The 21,841-nt window shown below is 38.3% G+C and overlaps 1 protein-coding gene across 21 annotated transcripts in view; it reads left to right on the forward strand.

Annotated features, from left to right (window-relative positions):
- The window catches only part of ST7L (suppression of tumorigenicity 7 like), a 174,105-nt gene that overhangs the window by 59,539 nt on the left and 92,725 nt on the right, over positions 1 to 21,841 (forward strand). For 18 of the 21 annotated variants that reach the window (XR_016210746.1, XR_016210748.1, XR_016210749.1 and 15 more), the window contains 2 exons: positions 12,938 to 13,088; positions 17,670 to 17,762. Coding sequence is in view for 17 of the 21 variants with exons in the window: in XM_070077862.2 (XP_069933963.1) it covers positions 12,938 to 13,088; positions 17,670 to 17,762 (244 nt within the window). In the remaining 4 variants the exon portion in view is untranslated. Of the gene's footprint in view, positions 1 to 12,937; positions 13,089 to 17,669; positions 17,763 to 21,841 lie in introns of those variants that run through there. The other 3 variants (XM_089300131.1, XM_089300134.1, XM_089300138.1) reach the window with 1 other exon arrangement.

Genomic DNA, 21,841 nt, shown 5'->3' on the forward strand with positions numbered 1-21,841 from the left:
TTAATGTCTCTATTGACTATACAAGTCCTTTGCACAATGTTTTTAATTAGTTTTTTTATTCTAGAAGGTATTGTTTATTCTAGAAGATATTGTTATAGCATTATTATAGTAAATCATTGACATTCTTGATTAATATGATCCAAAACATTATGAATCTGCATATTTGAAAATACCAATATTATGGGTCTTTTTACCCATGAAACAGAAAGCTGGAATGGGTCATGAATCTTGGTGAAGTATGGATGTTGAAGAGTCAGCTAAGTTTAGTCATGAGGTAAGTTATTCACAGGTGTTCACAAACCTCAGAGCACATGATTTAAATTTGTGCCTTAGCAAACTGAAAGTACTTATAAATCATGGATGTTTAGTGCTCCCACCAGATCATTGAAATTATAAATGTTAAATCTATGAATTTTAATAAATGTAATTGTTCTTGCTAAGGCATTTTACACATTAGTTAAAATAGTAGTCAGGGTGAGAGTTTGGCATAGTGGTTAGGATGCTGCTTGGGGTACCCACGTCCCATGTCAAAGTACCTATGTTCTGGTCCCAGCTCTGCTCCCAATTCCAGCTTTCTGCTAATGTGTACCCTGGGAAGCTGCAGGGTGATGGCTCAAGTGCTTGGGTCTCTGTTACCCTTGTGGGAAACCGAGATTGAATTCCCTGCTCTTAGGCATTTGGGGAGTAAACCAGCAGATGAGAGTTCTTTGTCTCTGCTTCTACAAAGAGAGAACAGTATTGTCCAACTTTAATTTAGGATGTAGCAGTAGCTTGCTGTAGTATTTCATTGAAGACTTTATAAGAATACTACTGCCAGATTCTAAATTTAACTTTTTTTATATTTAAGTTTAAAATAATTGTTTTTTAAAACAATCAGTGAATAGAAATTCCAGAAACATATCTATATATATGAGGGGTCTTCTTAGTTCTTGGAAAATTCATATCGTGAGAAACTGTACATGAGTTTCAAACATTTTTGTATCAAAATAAACTTATCTTTTAATTCAATTTTTAAAGAACTTTTTGACATATCCTTATCTACTGTCAACTGATTATTTTCAAAAGATTTATTTATTTATTTGAAGGTCAGAGTTACACAGAGAGAGAAGGAGAGGCAGAGAGAGAGATCTTCCATCCGATGCTTCACTCCCCAATTGGCCACAATGGCTGGAGCTGTGCCGATCTGAAGCCAGGAGCCAGGAGCTTCTTCCGGGTCTCCCACGCAGGTGCAGGGGCTTTCCCAGGCCATAGCAGAGAGCTGAATCAGAAGTGGGATGCCGGCACTTCAGGCCAGGGTGTTAACCCCCCTTGCCACAGTGCCCTCCTGGATTTTTTTTTTTTAACCAAAGCATCAGTGGAATTCAATGGGAGAAAGAAACCTCTTCAATAAATGGCCATGGAACATCTGGATATCTACATGTGGGAGAAATCATGAATTTTTTCCATAGCATACACAAAAAATAATTTGAGATTGATTGATGATCTAAGTATAAAAGCTAAAACTGTTCAATATCTAGATGAAAACAGCTAAGAATATCTTTTGAAAGATTTCCTAGAACACAAAAGATATTTAAATATAGCAGCAAAATTGGACTTTATCAAAATTTTAAAATTCTGCTCATCTTAGTATTAAGAAATCAAAAAGGCAAAGTGCAAACAGTAAAAAGTATTTTTAATATGTTTGGCAAAGGACTCATATCCAGAATATATAAAAAGATAAATAGGCACAAGCCTTGAATAGATAATTCACAAGATATTGTAATGTCCAATAAGCATAGAAGGAAGTGCCGAGCGTCATTGATTATCAGAGAAATGCAATATAAAATCGCAGCAAAGTACCAATTCACACTTACCAGAATGACTAAAATTAAAAAGACTGAGGAAATTTTGGTAAGAATATCAAAGTTGACCATTTTTAAAATTATTTTTTCCCAAAGGTTTATTTATTTGAAAGGCAGAGTTACAAGAGAGAGAGAGAGAGAGAAAGAGTTCTTCCATCCACTGGTTCACTCCTCAATTGGCTGCAACAGCCAGGGCTGTGCCAGGTCAAAGCCTCACCCAGAGCTGCTTCTGGATCTCCCACATAGGTGCAGGGGCCTAACCACTTGGGCCATCTGCTTTCCCAGGCACAATAACGGAGCTGGATTGGAAGTAGAGCAGCCAGATCTCGAACTGGTGCCTATATGGGATGCTGGCATCACAGGCATTGATTTAACCTGCTACTCTGCAATGCTAGCCCCTAAAATTCTTTTTATTTGTTTGAAAAGCAGAATGACACCCAGAGAGGAAAAGACACACACACACACACACACACACACACACACACACATACACGGTTGCTTTCATCTACTGGTTCACTCCCCCAAAGCCTACAACAGCTGCTGTTGGGCTGGGCTGAAGCTAGAAATCTGGAACTCCCCCTGGTCTTTCACTGGAGTAGTAGAGACCCAAGTACTTGAGCCAACATCTGTTGCTTCCCAAGTACATTAATAGGGAGCTGAGGTGGGACTCGGTCCCAGGCACTCCAGTAAGGAACAGGGACATCCCAAGTGGCAGCTTAACCCACTGCACCACAACACCTGCCTCAGAAGTTAGAACTTTCATATGTTGCTGCTAAGACTACAAAATGGTACAACCACTTTGGGAAACTGCATGGCAGTGTCTTGCAAAATTAAATATATGTCCAAACCTGTGACCCAGAAACTCTAGGTTAGGTCTCATACAACTAAGAGAAATGAAAGTATGTCCCCAAAAAGGCTTTGAACATAGTAGTTTTATCCATCTGGCCCCAAACTGGAAATAACCCAAGTGCATAAACAAATTGTTAGATATTTATTCAACAGGACACTAGTCAACAATGTAAATAAGAACTGATAGAAGCAAAACATGGGTGAAACTCAAAAGATATTGTGTCCAAAGAGTACATCTTGAATGACTCCATCCATATGTGAAGTTTAGGAAAAAGTCAAGAAGTGATCTGTGATGATAGACATGGTTGCCACCAAGTGATGAGTGTGGGGAATTAACTGGAGAGGAGAACCTTCTTGGGTGACAGAAATACACCATGTCTTGATTTGGGTGTTACCTGCATTTCTCAAAACTCATTGAACTGCATCTTTAAGATCTGTGATTTTAAATTACACCTCAAAAAAAAAGCAAAAGAATCTGATTTACTTTGGAAAGAGCTGTAAAAGTATTATGCCTTCTCATTAAATGAGACAGCAGGTATGAAGTGCTCAACACAGCATCCGAGTGTCAGGCAACAGTATTGATTGTGGTGGTCATTGATATATTTTTGTTATTCTATTTTTGTTTTATCTGCCCTATATGTACTTTCTCCTTGTGAATATTATTTTAGTGCGTATAGCCTTAGAATGCATAAGGTTTGGGGATTCCTTTGTTGAGATAAGGTGAACATGAAGATATTGATATAATTAGGAGTCAACTAATTTGAATTAGTTAATGCCCTGAGTACTATTTGTGCCTTAGAGACAAAGCCCTTAGGGGAAGAGTAAATTAGAACCTTAAAATATAAAACAATGGCAAAAGTAAGTTTAATAAATTTCTATAGCTTGAGTATATATTTAGAAAGATGTTATCTGTAGCTTTTTAAAGTTATTTCTTGTTTGCTACTAAAACTAGTGTTTTAGTGTTGTGCTGCCAAGCAAGCAGACCATATCTGGACACATTTATAAGTGCAAGGGGAATTTTTAAAATAAATTGATATATGAAAAATAAAATCCATTCTGGTTAATCAGAAATTGAAGCTTGTAGGATGTCACAGGTTTTATCCACCATAAAAGATAGAAGCTGTTTAACAGCATGATTATATTTCACTGGCCAAACTACCTATCTTACAGTTGATATATAAAAGATAAAAGGAAATGGCACTCAGTTGAGATTGAATGGCATAGCAGGAGTAAATGGAAAGAGGGGAAAGTGATATTGAAGTTTATGACCCAAACAAACGTAGACCCAGTGAGACCTTTGCCTTTCCATTATGTTGTCCTGTGACCTAAGTAAAAGAGCTGAGATATGAAATGTTTATCTCTTGAAGTGTCGCTCCTTAGGATGATGTGGAATGGGGTTTTCCTGTGGCAAATGTATGTCCACCTTTCCACTCCCTCAGTATAAGACATTTTCCCTGTGCTTCTGAGGCTATTAGGAAGTTATTGTATTTTCTTTCAGTTTATTTATATAGCAGTTCTGCTCACTTTTATCCAGGAACTGTCTTTAGTCTCCCCCAATACAATCCATGTAGACTCTTTGCATTCAGCCTGCCTGTCCAATCTCATAGAATGTGCACTGAGAACACTAATTGCAGAGATAAATTGGTTCTTTGTGTGCATGACTGATCAAGAGCAAAGTACCTTAATTTCAGATGCCTTCAGAGAGATTTTTCTTTAACCTCTGCTTTTAAGAGGAAGATTATAAAGCATTATCATTACTTCAGGTCAGAATTATATTGCTTTTGGTCAAAAGCTGTTGTAAGATTTACAAAGTAATCAAAAGAAGTAATCTAAAGATAAATTATAAAGATCAAAGCACTTCAAAATTAAAGTGAATTTGAGTGTAAGCATAGGTATGGTTTTAGAGTCATAAAAGAAACCATGAGACAACACATCATTATGTCTTTTTAGCTATAGCTTTTAAAGTAGCTTTAATTTTTTTAGTGAAAGGCACGAGACTAAAGTTGTTATCTGAGTACAGTATATTGTCCATAATTGAATACTAGTTTTGTCCCAAGCAGTTTCTGATTTATTGCAGATACAACAATAGGGTGATTCAGAGATAATATGGACCTGCAGCACACTAGCTTTGTTTTATATCTGCAGATACATTTATTTGCTAATCATTTCCAAATTCTGTGTTTTTTAACTTTGGCTTCCTTCTTTGTCTACAGACTTGCATTTTCACATAGTTGTGTGAAAATCTTCCTCTATAATAAGTACCTTGGACACGAAAATTATTTTTAAATGTTTTCCCTACACTGCCTCTCCTTCCTATGCCTGCATTTTGATTTATGGCTTTATTGTCTTCTTCTCTTCATTAACCTTTAACGTTGCCATTTGCAGACTACCAACTCATATTATAACCTTTGAAATATCTTTTAGATCAAGCTATCTGCTGTATCCCACTGCCACTGATCATTGTGTGCTGTCACTACCAACATTTAAAATGCTATTGTTAATATAATAATAAAAGTAATAGGTGATTAAAAAATTCAGACACCTCAGAAGTTTAGAAAATTCTCTCCTTCCCTAGTCTACCTCTCTGAAATAGCTTTGTTTCTGTTGGTGTATATATTACCAGACTTTTTCAGTGCATTTCTTAGCATACAAATATAGAGAAATCATCTCAAATACTTTATCATCTTACATGGAGTGTGAAAACAGATTCCTCACTGATCTCTCTGCCTGCAGGCCTATCTCTGCTCTTCCTCTTGCTAGAGTTCTCTACCTAAACAGCCCATCTGACACTGCGTGAAGACTCCTGCTTGTTCCTTATTGCTGCTAGGATAAGAACCAGTCCCTTAATGATACACATATTGGAGTCCTTTATCTGCTGAGCCTGGAATCTGTCTCTAGCCTTCCTCCTTGTCACTGTGCCTGGTTCCTTATCTCTCCAGTGTCACTGTTCCCTGGATTGGTCTTGTTGCATCATATCTCACTACCATCGTACATGTGTTCAGGTTCTTCACCTACTCATTTTTCAAGTCCTTGCTCATCTGATACCTCCTTTATAAAGGAGTCTTGCCCAGTTTTCCCAAACAGAAATAATGGTTCTCTCTTCCCTGTTCATTCAGTATCTCAATCACAATTTTTGTTTTTCAGTCTTTCTATCTATCTTGTTTTTTTGGTTTGTTTATATGTCTCTTCCTTGGTTCTCTGTGAACAAGGGCTCATACTCATCATTTTATATCCAATATTCTGCCTAGAACATAATAAGCACTCAATAAATGTTGATAATAGACATGTCTGTAGTTCTAAACTACTTAGCTATAAAAACCTAAGTTAACAAGTCAAATTTTATATCCTCATTTCCTGAAAATTTTTTATAAAGATTTTTATTTATTTGAGAGGTAGAGTGAGAGGGAGAGACAGAAAGGCCCTCCATCTGCTAGTTCTCTTGCCAAATGGCTGCAATGGCCAGAGCTGGACCAATCAGAAGCTAGGAGCCAGGCACTTCTTCTGGGTCTCCCATGCAGGTGCAGGGGTCCAAGGGCTTTCCCAGGCCCTAAGCAAAGAGCTGGATTGGAAGAGGAGCAGCCAGGACTAGAACCAGTGATCATATGGGATGCTGGTGCCGTAGGTGGAAGATTAACCCACTGCACCACAGTTCCAGCCCCCATTTTCTGAAAATTTTAAGCCATACGACTTAATTATTTTTACAAGTTTTGCTTAATGGTATCAATTTTTCCCCTTTTAAGCCTGATAGTACAATTCCAAAATGACCGTATTTCCTAATTTATGAAGTAACTCAGTTTTTAATGGACTATTATGCAGCAATTTAAAATGTTAGATTTATATAGAAATAGGAAAAGGTATGAGGTAAAAAGTGATTTGCATAATTGTTTCATCTTTTTTTTGGAGAAATGGAGTCCATATATTATGCATAAAAAAGAAATCCAGACAACCATAAATCAGATTATTTTCTCTAAACACATTATATGCCATTTTCTTTTTTAAAATATTTTTTAAAAGATTTTATTTTACTTCAAAGAGTTACACAGAGAGAGAAGGAGAGGCAGAGAGAAAGAGAGAGAGAGAGAGAGAAGGGGAAGGAAAGAGGGGGGGTCTTCCAGCTGCTGGTTCACTCCCCAGTTGGCCTCAATGGCCAGAGCTGTGCGGATCCAAAGCCAGGAGCCAGGAGTTTCTTCGGTGTCTCCTACACAGGCACAGGGGCCCAAGGACTTAGGACATCTTCTACTGCTTTCTCAGGCCACAGCAGAGAGCTGGATCAGAAGTGGAACAGCCAGGACTCAAACCGGCGCCCATCTGGGATGTGGACACTGCAGGTGGCAGCTTTACCCGCTATGCCACAGTGCCGGCCCCATGTCATTTTCTACTGCAGAACTCTGTTATGTTTATTTTTTTTTCACACTGAGCATGTGAGTTTCTAAGCAGAATAAAAGACTAAAGTAAAATTTTAAAAAACTATCTTTTAGTCTTTAACCTTTTAAATTCTGAAAGTAAAGTGTAGGTAGTATGGTTTTTGTTGGTTTTAGTTTTTCCAGAGAGTTAGGAAATATATGTAAGTGAAAACTGAAATATGAATGTGGATATATTTTAGCTGTATATATCAAATTGACTCAGTTAAAATTGGTATTCTAGTGCCTGCCTTAGGATGTGTCATGTGCTAGGTACTGTAGTACAATAGGATGGGTGTGGACATTTCCAATGTGTGGTAACTTACAGCCTATGTGGGGAGCAGAAACTCCTGAGTGTCAGTGGCAAAGGATATTAATAAGGAATAATCCTGGCCGGCGCTGTGGCTCAATAGGCTAATCCTCTGCCTTGTGGTGCCGGCACACCGGGTTCTAGTCCCGGTCGGGGCGCCAGATTCTGTCCCAGTTGCCCTTCTTCCAGGCCAGCTCTCTGCTGTGGCCCGGGAGTGTAGTGGAGGATGGCCCAAGTGCTTGGGCCCTGCACCCGCATGGGAGACCAGGAGAAGCACCTGGCTCCCGGCTTCGGATCAGCATGAGGTGCCGGCTGCAGCGGCCATTAGAGGGTGAACCAACGGCAAAGGAAGACCTTTCTCTCTCTCTCTCTCTCTCTCTCTCTCTCACTGTCCACTCTGCCTCTCAAAAAAAAAAAAAAAAAAAAAAAGGAATAATCCTACACCTTATTTTTTAAACATGTTTCTTTAAAGATTTTCCTTTATATTTTTGGAGATCAAAAATTTTAAATTATTTATTTATTTATTTGAGAGACAGCAGGGCAGAGACAGACAGACAGACAAACAGAAGGAAGAGCCCCCATCCACTGGTTTACTCTCCAAATGCTTGCAATAGCTGGGTCTGGGCCAGGCCAAAGCTGAGAACCAAGACTCAGTTCAGGTCTTCTGTGGGGATGGCAGGAACCAAATTGCTTGGGCCATCACCTGCGGTTTCCCAGAGTACACATTAGCAGGAAGCTGGAATCTGGGGTAGAGCCAGGACTTGAACCCAGGCTTTGCAGTGATGTAGGCATCTTAATTGTTAGGCCAAATGCTTATACCTTAGGGATCAAATTTTATTTCAGGATCTAATTAGAAACTAACAAAATTGCTCTGTCTTAAAGTCAGATTAGAAAGGACATTTGCTGGTAGGTAGAACATAATAATAAAAAGTAAGATAGCATAAGGAAGATTTTAAAATTATTAAATAGTAGATTTTTTACATAAAATCCTGAAATATTTCCTAATAAGTATACCATATGTGTTTATTTAATACTGGAATTATCACTTAGATTATTAAGCAGTGAAGATATGGATTTATAGGTGTTGTTCCAAAAAGTATTTTCTTGGGGCCAGCACTGTGATACAGTGGGTGAAGTTGACATCTACAGTGCTGGCATCCCATATGGGCTCCTGTTTGAGTCCTGCTGTTCCACTTCTGATCAAGCTCCCTGTTAATGTGCCTGGGAAATGCAGCAGAAGATGGTCCAAGTGCTTGGGCCCCTGCACCCACGTGGGCGACCCAGAAGAAGCTTCTGGCTACTAGCTTAGGCCTGGCCTAGCCCTCGTCATTGTGGCCATTTGAGGAGTGAACCAGTGGATGGAAGATCTCTCTTATGTCTCTCTGTCTCTTCCTCTCTCTCTGTAACTCTGACTTTCAAATAAATAAATCTTTAGAAAAAAATAAAAGTGTTTTCTTGGGGCCGGCATTATGGTGAAGCAGGTCAAGCCAATGCCTGCGATGCTGGCATCCCACATGGATGCCCGTGGATGTCCCAGCTACCCCATTTCTGATCTAGCTCCCTGCTAATGAGCCTGAGAAAGCAGCAGAAATGGCCCAAGTGCTTGGGCCCCTGCCATCCACGTGAGAGACCCAGAAGAGGTTTGTAGCTTCTGGTTCCTGGCCTCAGCCTGATCTAGCCCTGGCCATTGCAACCATTGAAGAAATGAAGCAGCAGATGGAGAATATCACCACTTCCCTCCTTCCCTCTATCTGTAACTCTGCCTTTCACATAAATAAATAGATTCTTAAAGTATTTTCATGACATATCAATTGATATTTTTCATAATGTAAATTTTACTGAATAATTTTTAATTGAATATCTGCTTACCTTTGCTAAGTGGTTTCTACCATATACTAATTATCATGTTAGGGTTTAACTAAAAGTTTATGGGTCCTAAAACTTGTTGAAAATAATTTGAGATACTTGTAGAATTTTAGTAGAAAGGGACCTGGTTTAAGTATTTAACAGTTATCTTCTGAAAACAAGATACTTTTTATGATGGTGATTCCATTGTGGTTGCCACATTTTCTTTGCTTCCTATGAAGAAGCTCTTATTGCACTTGCAAAAGCATAGAGTCATGTCAGAGGTCAGCTATTTGAGTCCATTTTCCCACAGCCGCCTGGTGTGAATGATCTTTTACTGTGTTTTAAAAAAATGGGTAAGGATTAGAGAGGATTAGAAAGAATATTACCCTCCTGAATATAGACCCAAGGCACTAAGGGGAGAAAACCCAACCAGGCAGCAAATGGGCTTTGCTTGACCAGGACACAACCTCTGCTGCATTCCTTTAAGAAACTGAATGGGAAATGTTAAGTCCCCAAACTGGATTAGTAAATAATCTTATAGTTTGTGACATCTGCTAAAATAAATCGATAAGCAGACTGCTTGCTTACACTTTGGACAGAGTCATCAAGAGTAAGAGTAATTAAAGATGGGCGTTAAGCTTAGTAATTGTTGGAAAGGCACATTTCATAAACAAGAAAAAATATTTTAGATGTATTTGTATCATGAGTATATATATATTAATAATCTAAGGCTTATATTTTTGGAACCACCACAAATTCTTATTTTTAAGATTCTTTCTACAGTCCTATAGTTTGTAGCCATTTAATACTGCTTCACAAATTCAGCACTTTAATTTGTATTAGCTTATTGGTTTATATAAGAACATGGGGACCCAGAATTTGAAATGTGAGAACTTATCTTTTTAGACACTCTGGAATGTTTCTTTTTTTATATTTTATAATAGAACTTAATGTGGTTTGGGCCTTATGACACATAATTGGGTATCAAGTGGTTTAGAATCAAAGAGATTTTTTTTTTTTTTCAAATTTATTCTAGAAGAACTGCCTTCTGGTTTCAGTCCTTAGAGGAAGTCTTTGGCTGACTAAATGTTTTCTTAAAAGTTTTATTTTCAACTACCACTTCAGTATTAAAGACAAAGTATACCTGGTTAATTTTTTATCTTCCTTCATATAATTAGAACATTTGATTAGTGAAATAACTGATTATACTTATTTTGTTGTGGATTCTAATATTAGGGAAAGTACTTTCTTTAGGAGTTTAAGATAGCATCTAGTCTCATGTGAAGAAGAATTGATAGACTAACTTCTTTAACAGGCACATTTGTAAGTCTCAAACACATCTTGCACTATGCTATCATGATTCAGTGCCTTTGTTCAAGATGGTCCTGTGCTTTCAGTATGTACTGTTTTCCCATAGGTCCCTGCAGTCTACTCATCTACATTTTATCCATCTTTAAATATCAACTCAAATTTCCTCAATGCTTTATCTCTAGCCTCTAAATCATAATACCTCCTAAACATACATTTGTTATATGACTCAGCATTTTTAATCCAAGATATTTACCCAAGCAAAATGAAAGCATACATTCACACCAAAACTGGCACACTGATGTTTTTCGCAGCATTATTTGTAACAGCTAAAAGGTGAAAACAACCAAATGTCTGTCAACAAAATATGGTGTGTCCATACAATGGAATGTTAATCAGCTATAAAAAGAATTGAGGTACCAATACATGCTATGACCTGAATGAAATTTCAAAACATGTAAGTATAGGAAACCAGTCACAAAGACTACATTTCATATAATTCCATTTATATGCAAGGCTGTTCAGACAGAAAATAGGCTATTTGTTGCTTGAGAGGAATGGAAAAATAGGGAAGTAAGGGTGGTAACTGAAGGGTACAGGGTTTTCTTAGTTACAGGGTATAGGTGATGAAAACAACCAAATGTCTGTCAACAAAATATGGTGTGTCCATACAATGGAATGTTAATCAGCTATAAAAAGAATTGAGGTACCAATACATGCTATGACCTGAATGAAATTTCAAAACATGTAAGTATAGGAAACCAGTCACAAAGACTACATTTCATATAATTCCATTTATATGCAAGGCTGTTCAGACAGAAAATAGGCTATTTGTTGCTTGAGAGGAATGGAAAAATAGGGAAGTAAGGGTGGTAACTGAAGGGTACAGGGTTTTCTTAGTTACAGGGTATAGGTGATGAATATGTTCTCAAATCAGCTTTGATGATGATAGCACAGACATGAATACATTAAGAATCACTGAGTTGTACATTCTAAATTGAATTCTAAGGTATGTGAATTATGTATATCAATAAAACTGTTATAAAACTAAATAAAAAATACCACCTATCCATATTCCTATATACTTCTTTTTTTTAAGATTTTTTTTTTTTTTTTTTAATTTGAGAGGTAGAGTTACAGACAGTGAGAGGGAGAGACAGAGAGAAAGGTCTTCCTTCCATTGGTTCACTCCCCAAATGGCTGCAACGGCCGGAACTGCGCCAATCCGAAGCCAGGAGCCAGGAGCTTCTTCCCGGTGTCCCACGTGGGTGTAGGGGCCCAAGGACTTGGGCCATCTACTGCTTTCCCAGGCCATAGCAGAGAGCTGGGTTGAAAGTGGAGCAGCCGGGACTTGAACTGGCACCCACGTGGAATGCCAGCACTGCAGGCGGTGGCTTTACCCACTACGCCACTGCACTGGCCCCATATGTATAGTTTTAAGAGCATAATGATACTTCCCTCCCTCTTCCTTTTCTTATTTTTGTTTTAATTTTTACAATAACATACTTTTTAAAAAAAATTATTTATTTATTTGACTGTCAGAGTTAGAGAGAGATCTTGTACTTGCTGATTCACTCCCCAGATGGCCACAATAGCCAGGGCTGGGCCACATTGAAGCCAGGAGCCTGGAGCTTCTTCTGGGTTTCTCATGTGGGTGCTGTGGCCCAAGCATTTGGGCTCTCTTCCACTGCTTTGCCAGGCACATTAGCAGGTAGCTGTATCAGAAGTGGAGCATTCAAGATTTGAACTGGTGCCCATATGGGATGTTGGTGTTGCAGAAGGTGGCTTAACCCACTGCACCACAGCATCAGCCACGACATACTTCCAATTTACTTTATAATCACAAGTTTAACCCTCCACTAAATAAAGAATTCAACAAGTAGCAAGTAGAAAAACCACTGTTCCTCAGAAATGTAGACAAGGATTGTAAACAACAATCAAATTTCAAAATGTCAATTTCACTCATATACATAAGTGTTTTTTCTGTATTCTGTATATTACCACAAATCAGGGAAAATGTAATATTTATATTTTGGAGACTGGCTTATTTACTAAGTATAATAGTCTTTAATGCTTTTTTACAGAAATAAATATTTATTCTTATATTATTTCCTGATCTTGAACTTTCCATTTTGTACTTAGCAAGGTCATATAAGCTGTGTATCACGTTATTTTTACCTATAGGGATATTCTGATTTTTGAAATTTGCATATACAAGCATTTTCTACACATGTAATCAATAATATCTTCATGTCATTTCCACTAGTTTAATGGTTTTTAAAAATCAATTTGACTTTATAACATTTTGAATATACTTTTTGTGGGTGTTTGACTTTAACACAATTTCATTTTTCTTTTTTCTGTGTGTGTTATTCTTGCAGTATTTACTAGAGATGAAAAGTTTGATTTTGCCTCCAGAACACATTCTGAAACGGGGTGATAGTGAAGCAATTGCCTATGCTTTCTTTCATCTTCAGCACTGGAAGCGAATAGAAGGTGCTCTTAATCTCTTACAGTGCACGTGGGAAGGCAGTAAGTGTTCCGTTCCAAATGCAACGTTAATCTCTTTGATGACTCATTGCATACACAGGCAGTCTTTTCTAGTGAGATGGAGTTCTGTAAGGAGTTTGTAGTTCAGATTGATATCAGAGTGAACCCAGTAGCATTATATTTGGTTTACTGGTAGAAGAAATGCTTAATTTATTTATATTGATGCCATATTTGGGAAAAGTAAAATGAGAAACTGTTAAGATATTCTGCCATATGTTCATTTCAGTTAAACATTTGTAAGGGAGGAAAATGAAAGTTTATACCATTTGGCACATATGTTTTTTAATGTGGTTGAGCTGTTATTCTAATATTTTAAAATTTGGTCTGGTTTTTTGTTTTGATTTCAGATGTAAAAAACATGAAACTATTTTCCTCATAACTAGTATCCACTCTGTTCTTTTTAAAAAATGTGGTAAAATACACATAACATAGATAACTTGCCATTTTAGCCATTTTTCAGTGTATAGTTCGGTAGCATTTGGCACATTCACACTGTTGTACAGTTGTCACTACCACCTTGCTCCTGAATCTTTCATCATCCCAGATTGAAATTCTATACCCATTCAATGATAACTCCCCATTCCCACTTCCCTCTAGCCCCAACTACCATTCTACTTTCTGTCACTAAGAGTTTGACTACTGGCTGGCAACGTGGCTCACTAGGCTAATCCTCCTGCGTGTCCGGTATCCCAGGTTCTAGTCCCAGTTGGGGCGCCGGTTCTATCCCGGTTGCTCCTCTTCCAGTCCAGCTCTCTGCTGTGGCCCAGGAAGGCAGTGGAGGATGGCCCAGGTGCTTGGGCCCTGCACCCGCATGGGAGACCAGGAGAAGCACCTGGCTCCTGGCTTTGGATCAGCGCAGCTCGCCGGCCGTAGCAGCCGTTTGGGGAGTGAACCAACGGAAGGAAGACCTTTCTTTCTTTCCTTCCTTCCTTCCTTCCTTCCTTCCTTCCTTCCTTCCTTCCTTCCTTCCTTCCTTCCTTCCTTCCTTCCTTCCTTCCTTCCTTCCTTCCTTTTCTCTCTCTCTCTCTGTCAAAAAATAATAAATAAATAAAATTTTAAAAAAGAGTTTGACTATCTGATGTAAGTGGTATTGTAGCAGTATTTATTCTTTTGTATCTAGTTTTTTTTCCCACTTTTTGTAACATCTTCAAGGTTCAACCATTTCACAGCTTGTGTCAGAATTTCCTTCCTCTTTAAGGCTGAGTAATATTGTATTGAATGTATATACCACATTTTGGCTAAACAGTTATCCATCAATGGACATTTCTACCTTTTGGCTATTGTGAATAATGCTGCTGTGAACATTGGTGTATATATCTGTTTGAATTCCTGCTTTCATTTCTTTAGCGGCATATACCTAGGAATACAATGTCTCAATCTTAAAATTTTTGGTAATTTTTTGAGGAACCGCTATACTGTTTTCCATAGCAGCTGTACCATTTTACATTCTTGCAATAAATGCACAAAATTTTCTGTTTATCTATATCTTTCCCCACACTTGTTATTTTCTGTATTTTTAAAAAAATAATAGCCATACTAATAGCTGTGAAGTGGAATCTCAGTGTGACTTTGATTTGTATTTTCCGAATAGTTATTGATGTTGAACAAATTTTCATCTATTTATTAGCATCTTTATATCTCCTTTGGAGAATAAATTAGACTATTTCTTAGAACTGTTTCCGGGGTGTCTTATTCATAATGTCTTACAACCACCAAGAAAGTGAGGGAGCTTAATCAACATGTTTTATCAGTTGGATTTGTGTAATAATTCTTTTAGAAATTTTCAATTTCTAAAAACTATCAGTAAAAATTCAAAAATCAATCCCATGCTCACTCACTAAGATTGATTAACCCAGTCAGTTCTGAAACTTTGGCATGAGATACCTTGGGATAGTCACAAGAATGCTATTGAATATTTTACATTTTCAATGGAAACACAATAACATCAGTTAGACACCATTCAAACTGCTAGCACCAGACAGTTAGCAATGCAATATTAAGTTACTCTCCATTCCTTTAAATGTTCTATCCTTGCAAAGGTCAGTTTTTGTGAGTTGCTATGATGACTAGAAGTACCATGTAGAACAGGAAGTAAGGATGATAGTTCTGGGGCAAGTGCTGTGGCACAGTGGATTAATCCTCCACCTGTGATGCCAGCATCTCATATGGGTGCCGGTTCTAGTCCCAACTGCTCCTCTTCCAATCCAGCGCTCTGCTATGGCCTGGGAGAGCAGTGGAGGATGGCCCAAGCCCTTGGGCCCTTGCACCCATGTAGGGGACCTGGAGGAAGCTCCTGGCTCCTGGCTTTGGATTGGCACAGCTTCGGTCATTGTGGCCACTTGGAGAGTGAACCAGCAGATGGAAGACATTTCTCTCTGTCTCTCCCTCTCACTATCTGTAACTCTGCATCTCAACTAAATAAATAAAAAACTTAAAAAAAAAAAAAGGTATAATAGTTCCAACCTAGTTCCAAGGTTTAAGAAGTTGTGCAGTGTCCAACAGGCTCATAATATACCTCATCAATAAGAGATGATGCTTATTCAAAAATGGAATAAGAAAATTATTTTACTTTCAATTAATGTGTGTGTTTTTCCCAAATTGCTGTTTTGACTCACTGTTTAGTAAACGAACTTGTTAGATATTTATTTCAGTCTGTGACACCATAAAAAATTACTGAGACATGAATGGCACCATATGTTTTTGAATCAAGAAAATCAGTGAACCTCTGCATTCACCGTTTGTAAGGATCATACACTGTGCTTGACACTGACAATATAAAGATCAATAAAACTGATATGTACTTGAGGAACTGAGTGTCTTTGAACGATTAGACTTTCTTTTGCTTTTTCTCTAGTAGACTATAAGCTCCTCAAAACCATGTACTCTATCTCATTCATCTTGTGTGTGTGTACTGCCTAACATTCTGCTTAACCCAAAGAAGATTTTCAATAAGTACATGGTTTATACTGTAGTTCATGAAGCTTAATGAATGATTTCCTAATGTTATCACTGATAAGCTCTATGACTTTGGGCAAATAACTACTATTTATTGTGGCAAAACCAAATCTATATTTCAAGAAAAGTTTAATGGAGCAAACCATTAAAGGAAAAACAACTTTATCACAATTTTGATGAGTACTTAATTAGTAGAGTAGATCAATAAGGATTTCTCTGTTAATAAAACTCCAAGAGTTAGTGATAATTTATATTAGGAATGGGCAAACTTTTTCTGTAAAGGCTTATAAGCCATACAGTCTTTGTCACAGCTACTCAATATATGTAGCATGAGCCTTAGATAACATGTAGCTGTGTTACAATAGAAAGATATTTACAAAACAGGTGGTAGGGGGCTGGTGTTATGGCACAGTGGGTTAGGCTGGTGTCTGCAATGCCAACATCCTATATGGGCAGTGATTCTAGTCCTGGCTGCTCCACTTCTGATCCAGCTGCCTGCTAATGCACTTGGGAAAGCAGTGGAGGATAGCCCAAGTCCTTGGGATCCCCTGCACCCACGTGTGAGACTGGGAGGGAGTTCCTGGCTCCTGCTGTCAGTCTGGCCCAGCCCCAGACATTGCGGTTATTTAGGGATTAGACTAGCAGATGAAAGATCAATCTCTCTCTGTCTCTCTGTCTCTCTCTGTCTCTCTCTCTCTCTCTCCAACTCTTCCTTTCAAATCTTCCAAACAAACAAAAACAGGTGATGGTCCAGATCTGACCAAAGGATTGTATTTTGATGACCCCTGATATAGATTCAGCTCTGCCCATAGAAACATTGGAGAACCTCACATGTGAAGTTAGGAACTACAGAGAGCTCTTTTAGGTTGCCAGCAGTTAATAGGTACAAAAATAAGCACGTTGCAATTTTTTGAAGATTCCTTTAAGAAGTAGAATTTACACTGTGAAGTTAAGTCTGTTGTATTTTTTTTTTTTTATAGGCAGAGTGGACAGTGAGAGAGAGAGAGAGACAGAAAGGTCTTCCTTTTGCCATTGGTTCACCCTCCAATGGCCGCCGCGGCCGGCGTGCTGCGGCCAGCCCACCGCGCTGATCCGATGGCAGGAGCCAGGAGCCAGGTGCTTTTCCTGGTCTCCCATGGGGTGCAGGGCCCAAGCACCTGGGCCATCCTCCACTGCACTCCCTGGCCATAGCAGAGAGCTGGCCTGGAAGAGGGGCAACCAGGACAGAATCCGGCACCCCGACCGGGACTAGAACCCGGTGTGCCGGCGCCGCTAGGCGGAGGATTAGCCTAGTGAGCCATGGCGCCGGCCTAAGTCTGTTGTATTTGTAATGAAGAGATGGAAGCAAAAAAGCATCTAATCAGCTCCATCCAACACTCCTTTTAGGTTTATACAGGAAGACTGGACCATTCATTATTCTCTAAATAAATCTTATTCTCATCTTTATTCATTCTCTTGCTTAGTTTGTTTCATCTATCTAAAGTGTTTATGAAAGAAAATAATATACCTTGATAATTTTATAAAAATGTCTCAAAGTAGCTTTGATGTGTTGTGTAGGATGATAAGACAGAATTAAATGTTAATGGGTATATTTTTTCTTTTGCTCAGCTTTTAGAATGATTCCATACCCACTAGAGAAAGGACATCTATTTTATCCTTATCCCAGCTGCACAGAGACTGCTGATAGGGAGCTGTTACCTAGTAAGTAAATGTTTCCATTTTCCTAAATTTTAAAATAATTGTTATATTGTTTTCCATAGTATTCTGCATTTTAAAAGTACCTTGCTTGAAATTTTAGACACTTTATTATTTTAATAATTTCTGGGATGTAGTTGTATAACTCATTTCATTTCCAAAACTGTCTAAGTTAAAAGCAATGGGCACAAAGATTTAAGATTTTAAAAATAAGTTATTTTACAAACATTAAGAAAAAAGTAATATCAGCACCAGTGTTGTAGCACAGTGGGTTAAGCTGCTGTTTGCGACACCAGCACCCCTTATCAGAGTGTCATTTCAAGTCCTGGCTGCTCTACTTTGAATGCAGCTTCTGGCTAATGTGCCTGGAAAGGCAGTGCAATGTGCCCCAAGTTCTTTGGCCCCTGCCACCCATGTGAGCGACCAGGATGGTATTCCTGGCTCTTGGCTTTGGCTTGGCCCAGCCCTGGCTGTTGTGGGCCACCTGGAGGAGTGAATGAGTACATAGAAGATCTGTCTCTTTCTCTCTCTCAGTCCCTGTCTCTGTCTGTTCCTCTCTGTTACCCTGCCTGTCAGAAAAAGAAGGAAATCTTTAAAAAAATCAAAATAAAAGCAGTCCTTCACAAACCCTTTCAGAAAATAAAGGAGGGAGCACTCTTTAACTCATCTGGTGAGCCCAATAGTACCCTGATACCAACACCAAGGACATTTTAAGAAAACTATAGAACAGTAGCCCTTATGAATTGAGACACAAGCATCTTCAGCAAAATTTTAGCAATTAAATTCAGCCATGTATAAAAAGGATTGAACCAAATAGAATTTACCTTACAAAAGATTGGTTCAACATCTGGAATGCACCGTTAATAAATAGATAGGACAATAGATGCAGAAAAAACATTTGATAAAATTCAACACCTATTCATGATAATAACTATCAACAAACGCTAGTAAAAGAAGGGAAGTTCTTCAACCTGATAGAGTATCTATGAAGAATCCACAGTAAGCACCATACTTAATCCTCTAAGATCAGGAATGTAGCAGGGATGTCCGTTCTCGCCATTTCTGTGTAGCACAGTACTACTGGTTCTAGCCAATATAATCAGGCAAGAAAAAGAAATTAAGAAAAAAAATCAATATTGGAAAAGAAGAGGATCCGTTTAGGAAATGAGATCTGCAGGATCGTAGGATATAAGAACAATATTCAAAAATCAATAATCTACCTACATACTATACTAAACAATCTGAAACAATCTGGCCACTTGGAGGAGTGAACAAGTAGACAAAAGATCTGTTTCCCTCTCTCTCAGTCTCTCTCTGTCTGTCCCTCCATGTCACCCTGCCTTTCAGAGAAAGAAAGGAATCTTTCAAAAAATAAAAATAAAAATAGTCCTTCATGAATCCCTTCAGAAAATAAGAGAGGAGGGAGCACTCTCAACTCCTTTAGTGAGCCCAGTAGTACAATCTGAAAGTGAAATTTAGAAAACAGTTCCAATTAAAGTAGCATCAAAAAGAACAAGTAACTTAGGAATGAATTTAACAAAAGAAGTGTAAGAGTTGCATACTAAAAACTACAAACTATTGCTGAGTGAAATTTAAGAAAATCTAAATAAATGGAAAGATTTTATGTTGATGAATTAGAATACCCACTATTGTTTAGATGGTAATTCTCCCCAAATTGATCTTGAAATTTAATAGTGTACCTATCAAAATTGTAGGAGGGATTTTGCAGAGTTTAATAAGTTGGTCCTAAAATTTACATGGAAAGGTAAAGGATACAAAATAGCTAAGTTATGTATATAAAGAACAAAGTTGTAGGAATTACATCTCCCAATTTGAAAAAGAGCAAAGAGTCAGGAGGAGAACCAGACACATGTAGTGTTAGGGCTGCTGAGAATGTTTCTGTCTAACCCTTGCCTTCAGGATGCCAGGCCTCTCAGAATAGTCTACGTCTTTGTTAGCTGCCTTATCATCTACTCAGTGAGAACTGGTAAATCTCTGTTTAACTTTTCTTTTATGACATACCTGATAAGTATGCATGCTGATGGTTAGAAACACTAGCGCCCATCTTTCCTTATATGATGTACACCTTTGCCACAGTCTTTACAATACTGAGTCATTAGAACTGAAGTCTAGAAAGGAAAGTTTCAGTTTTATAACCATCAAACTTCATGAGCTGAAATTTAGGAGAATGATGGTGGCAAGTTGAATATGCTTGTATTATACTGCCAAGGTCTTTTTTCTTATTTTTAAATATTTATTTATTTATTTATTTATTTTGAGAGAGAGAGCTAGAGCAAGAGCTCATGTGAATGCTCCCATTCACTGGTTCATTCCCTAAATGCCTGCTACCACTGGGACTGGGCCAGGCAAAAGCTGAATCCAGGTCTCCCACATGACTGGCAGGGACCCAATTACTTGAGCCATCACCCACAGCCTCCCAGGAAACTGAAGTCAGGAAATAAAGGTAAAAGTATCAAAATCAGGCACTCCAATATGGAATGCAGGCAGCTTAATTGCTAAGCCAAACACTTGGCCCTGCTAGGATTTTTTATTTTCCTCCTTCAGCTAAGAGAAGTGGACTTTCTTGTTTCTCAAAGTGCTTACTTGCTGTCTTTTTTTCTTTTCTTTTTTGTGAGGCAAAGACACAGCAAGAGAGCTCTCTCTCGTCTGCTGGTTCAGTCCTCAAATGCCTACAACAGCCAGGACTTGGCCAGCCTGGGAATAGAAACTCAGTCCAAGTCTCCCAAGCAGGTGGCAGGAACTCAATTACTTAGGCCATCACTGCTGCCTCCCAGGGTCTGCATTCGCAGGAAATGAGTCCAGAAGCAGAGATGAGTATCACAGCCAGGCACTCCAATATGGAATGCAGGCATCTTAATTGCTAAGCTAGATGCTGGCCCCTATATACTGCTTTTTTTTTTTTTTTTAAGATTTATTTATGTATTTGAAAGACAGAGTTACAGAGAGAAATAGAGAAACAGAGAGAGATCCTCCATCCACTGATTCACTCTCCAAATGGCCCCAAGAGCCAGGGCTGGACCAGTTCGAAGCCAGGAGCTTTATTTGGGTCTCTACATGGGTAGCAGGGGCCCAACCACCTGGGCCATCTTTTGCTGCTTTCCCAGGCCTTTAGCGGGAAGCTGGCTCAGAAGTGGAGCAGCTGGGGCATGAACTGGCATCCATTTGAGATGCCGGTGTCTCAGGTGGAGGCTTAACCTGCAATTCCATAACAAGGTCCCCACCCTGCCCCCCTCCTACTCTCTTCTCCCCACTGACCCCCCTATAGTGTACTTCTTGATCTCCCCTTTTAGACCATAAACGCTTTGTATGCCAGGATTCTTTTTTTTTCTTTTTGTCCCTGTATCTCTATGATGTTTGTCATAAAGACTGGTATTCAATATTATTTGAATTACTAAAATTTATTAATTTACTCTTCTAAGCAAACCTGGCACATTTTAACTAAAATGTTAAATATGGGTTCTGCATTTGGCCTAGCAGTTAAGACACTGGGGTATTTGGGGAGTGAGCCAGCAGATGGGAGCTTGTTATCTCTCTCCTGACTCCACGCTCTGTGTCTCCGTCTCTCAAATAAAAAAAAAATAACTAAATATTAATACCTTTTTCTCCTTTCCCTATTCTGAACTCCCGGGTTATTAACAGATTAATAGAGAGACTTAAAGACAATGTGCTAATTGCTATATGTATAGAATAATTATATAGAAGTTTGAGGTGGGAGGGCCAGTCTTTCCAGGAAATTAAGGAAGATTCTCAATTTTCTTACTTTGGTGACTTAAGGAATGCTAAATCTTTCATACCGCAGGAGAAGCAGATTTGAGAATAAGGATAGGGTAAGTAAATAAGTACAGGCTTTCATTATGTTGCTTGTGAAATGTCTTATTCTTTCATATATGTATGTATGGATATATATATTCCAGTGATATATGATCTATTTACACATATACATAAAAGTTTGTAATTTACATTTAAATAATGTGTCTAAGATATATTTGTAAGTTATATGTATTTATGATATGTATATTATAAAGTTCATGTATAATATATAAATAGTAAATGTTTTAAGCGTA

Source organism: Oryctolagus cuniculus, chromosome 7 (genome assembly GCF_051225735.1).
Source record: "Oryctolagus cuniculus isolate XC-2025 breed Fujian yellow rabbit chromosome 7, ASM5122573v1, whole genome shotgun sequence".
Taxonomy (NCBI): domain Eukaryota; kingdom Metazoa; phylum Chordata; class Mammalia; order Lagomorpha; family Leporidae; genus Oryctolagus; species Oryctolagus cuniculus.